This window comes from Pygoscelis adeliae, unplaced genomic scaffold (genome assembly GCF_000699105.1).
Source record: "Pygoscelis adeliae isolate BGI_AS28 unplaced genomic scaffold, ASM69910v1 Scaffold13, whole genome shotgun sequence".
Taxonomy (NCBI): domain Eukaryota; kingdom Metazoa; phylum Chordata; class Aves; order Sphenisciformes; family Spheniscidae; genus Pygoscelis; species Pygoscelis adeliae.
Window position 1 is genome coordinate 3,378,593 of NW_008824499.1, and position 3,970 is coordinate 3,382,562.

Sequence of the window (3,970 nt, forward strand, 5' to 3'; positions counted from 1 at the left end):
TTATGCCCACCGTTGGGCAGAGAAACTTATTGCAATCTGAGTATAGATGAGACTGACTTAGTTCTACTGGAGTTTCAGAAAGCAGTACTTAAAGCTATTATTTAGCACAATTGGTTACTATCTTCAAGTCAATGTTTGAAAAGACAGGAAAATTTAACTTAACAGATTGATTTAAAAGTAAATACCAGCAAAACCAGGGATATTATCCACTTCCACAAAACCCAGAAGTTTAACAGTACTACCCTTCCAGAGCGTCTGTAAAGGAAACTGGAAACAGAAGCAGATGACACATTGAGAATATTTTCACCATTTCCAGGCAACTGTCTAGGTTTTTTTCTTATGCAAGATAACATTATGTGTTATTATGTGATAATAACATTAGGGCAAAAACTTAGGTATGTGTCCAGATAGGAGACTTTCTTTACTATATCCAGTTTTCCTTGTCGTTCTTCATCTCACTGACAAGCAAACCATTAGCATACACAGTAATGAGTTAAGCAACTAGCTACAGTAGCTGTCAGTCGCGCTGTTTACTGTCATGCAAAGATGTCGATATAGCACTCTGAAACCCTCACAAATGCATCAGTGGAAATCTCAGAGCTAAGGACACAAAATAAAACTATTGAGCTGATTTCACACTTGGGATCAAATTCAAGAAAATTCTCCTCTGCTCTAATTCCATCTCTAACACTAAGCTGCGCTGGGATTTTAACACACATGCTAGGCTTTAGAGGCTAAAATAACTAAACTTGAATTTTAGCCATTAGTTAAAATATCTACACCAAACTCACATGCTACAGGACAGAAAAGGGTTTAAAAAAAAAATCTACTGTTTTACCATACTTCCTATTGCACGATGCAGTTGAATTACTTGTGCAGCCGTTTGCTCTTCCCATTTTATACAACTCTTAGCTATAGATATTTTAGGAGCTAGGGGGAAAAAAAAAGAAATTAAAGGACTTCATATTTTGTTTTGCATCTTTTTGCAAACAAATAGCTGTACTATTTTATCTCATTTTAAACTATTTTAAAACAGATTTCATCCTGACCAATGGCAGGTTTACCGCCTAACCATATGTACCTTAGACAGCAACTGGAGGAAAGATTTTGTAGAAACCTCAAATTGGTTTGTTTACATTTTATTCTCAGTTGCCCTCTTATTTACCCATTGCACTGAAAACTGGTAACATACATTTACAAGCACAGCTGTAACATTTTTGTTAGTGTTACAACCACAAAGAATAACAAATTGGCTCAGATTTTGTGACATTGCTAGTGATTTTGATATTGTACTGGCAACTGGAAAAAAACATTCATGTAGTAAGTCCGAAGAATTCTGAAGCATTTTTGCCCTCTGTATGACTTTAAGCCAGAGAAGGCAGTGAAGACAGATACTGATAAAGGTATCTAAAAAAAATATATAACCCAGCACAGTAGGAAGAAAATTATTTTTCCAATTGATAAAAGAAAAAAATGAACAAGTTGCATTAAATATGTGTACCTACCAAATGTTACTCCTTCTTTTGGTTGCTCTTTTTTATTTTTTAAACTTTCAGGCAAGTTTTTCAAAACTGATATCAGCTGCAAAATTAAATTTTGTGCAGAATATTAACAAAGCTAAGTAGAGTATATTTATTAACAGTAACAGTAAACCCAAGACATACAAATACAGTATTTAATTTTTCATCAGTGAAACTTTCTTGTGAGCTTTTAGAAAACTGGGTCACTATATTCAGAAGACTTGTATCATACACACAGACACACTAAAGGCATCCTTCCCACTGAATTACAATTCAAAAACCCAAGTATTCTTTTATGGATGATCTCCTCTCTGATATTAATCCTAGAACAGGACGAAAGCTGATTGTTAAGACGAAGAAGCAGGTATTCACTTCAATGAAAGAAGCAACTGCACTGTTTCCATACAAGGCACTTGAGTTCTTCACTGAATAAAAACGGAACAGCAATGCACAGGACCAACACTGACAGCTTATCACATACCGCTCAGCTTTCCTCTCGGCAAGGCAAAGTGCTCATAAACACTAAGTTTCAGATCACTCTCCTCTTAACAGTTGCAGTCAACTCAGAACAAGATTAAAAAGAACTCTGTTTACACGTTAAAAGCAAGGTACTAATCAGAAGCGACACTAGCTTGCACGACTTTACCATGTTTGCACCCATCTTTGATAACATTGCTTCCAGCTCCTGTGCAGTACAGTGGGGAGGAACAGCAATCTCTTCTTGCTTAATAATTGGACCTACATCAAACCTACAAAGCAGAAAACATACAAGCTTACTGGAGAAACTAAAACTCAATTAGCAGTTCAAAAGTCTACATTCAATATGTTAACTCAGTTACTAATTACCCTTTTTTTCTGCTAAGACTTCACTTTTCACACATTATCAATTAATGTTCGGGTCACAAGACAAAACAGGGAAAAGAATATCAGATATATTTTCGCAAGATTCATCTCAGCAAGCTGAGATTGTTACGAATGCACAATTTACAGTTCAGAAGCATAAGATCTTAGAAGAAACAACCTGAAGTATTCAGAACTTTGTTTCACACTTTCCTGAGATCTATTATCAGACAAGCATCTAAGAAAGAAAAGAGAACTATGATAATGTGTTTTCACAAGCCTTTTAAGCCAGAGTTTGTGCTGAAACACAAACATATAATCTCTCTCTCATCCCTAGACAGGCAACTTCTTGTCCTCTGTTTCACTTACAGAAGGTTACAGGCAACTCTGAAATCTGAAAACCAGATCTTTTCTGTTGCGTCATACCAAGGCTATCCATCTAGCTGTCAGACTGACTGTTCCGTCTGCTCCCTGTAATAACGCTAAGAATTAGAGAACAGGCCTCGAGTCTAGAGTGCAAATTACACACTCACTATAATACTGTATTTGTGGCAAGTCTCATATGGTCAGACGGAAGTTTCTAAGTGTTTCAAATTTTAATATTAAACACACACATTTAAAAAAAATAGCAATTACACAGAATAATTTAAATGATGACTTAAGTGGTGATGATTTAAAGTCCTGAGAGGCAACAGAAGCAGCGAGCTGTTTTAGGAAGCACATCTAACATACCTTTTTGGTCTTATTTCCATAATTGTCACCCCAGTCACTTTATCACCATGAAGCACTGTGTGGACTATTGGTGCAGGACCACGCCATCGTGGGAGATAGCTGGGATGGACATTCAGCACGCCACTGAATTAAAATATTTTAAAGTTAGAATCGGAACGGTACCTGAAGCTGAACCCATATGTAAATAGGGGTGTGCAACATTTATTACACTGAAACTACTTTAAGAATTAACTCCTCAGACCTTTTGAAGTGTTACTGGTTTAAATACACATTTAAACCACTACATAACCTTCAGTTTCTCAGTGAACGCAGAAAGGGAGATGAGAGGAATAAAGGTAAACACATTATACTGAACATTTGCATAGATCTTCATCAACATGTTAAAGAACAACAGTGAACCTCACAACGACAGAAGTAGGGCTCAGGCTAAGCAGATGAATCCAGGGAAGAAGCTGACCTCACTTGCTACAAGTCACAGGCGCTGACTCAAAAAGAGAGTCCAGCTTTGCTAACGAAGCAGTGACAGATGTCCGGTCAACTCACTTACTATGGGAACTGCAGAATAAGGTCCTGACTTAGGAGACGTCCAAATGATGCCACCACACCCACATCAAACTGCCCCACAGGTCCCGTGTGTGGCCACTCATGAACAGGCAGCTGGAGCTCCCGGGTGCACCTCCTCACAGGCAGGTCCCCAGGCAGGCGGGAGGGCAGAGTCACCACCTCCAGCCTGGACACAAGCGAGTCCTCGCTGGGCTCCCTGGGGTGGACAAGGCACTGAAGGCCTCACGCAGGCAAAGCAAGGGAGAAGCGAAGGCCGGGTCACCTCCACCCCTCACTGTGCCCCTGTGCCCTTCCACAGCACCTGCCCCTCCAAT

The 3,970-nt window shown here is 38.8% G+C and overlaps 1 protein-coding gene across 1 annotated transcript in view; it reads right to left on the minus strand.

The window, feature by feature from the left end:
* The window catches only part of MTFMT (mitochondrial methionyl-tRNA formyltransferase), a 15,158-nt gene that overhangs the window by 1,293 nt on the left and 9,895 nt on the right, over positions 1-3,970 (minus strand). The window contains exons 3-8 of the mRNA XM_009321533.1: positions 3,640-3,852; positions 3,093-3,215; positions 2,167-2,269; positions 1,506-1,581; positions 839-930; positions 186-267 (exon numbers count right to left, since the gene is read on the minus strand). Of these exons, the coding sequence (XP_009319808.1) occupies positions 186-267; positions 839-930; positions 1,506-1,581; positions 2,167-2,269; positions 3,093-3,215; positions 3,640-3,852 (689 nt within the window). The remainder of the gene's footprint in view (positions 1-185; positions 268-838; positions 931-1,505; positions 1,582-2,166; positions 2,270-3,092; positions 3,216-3,639; positions 3,853-3,970) is intronic.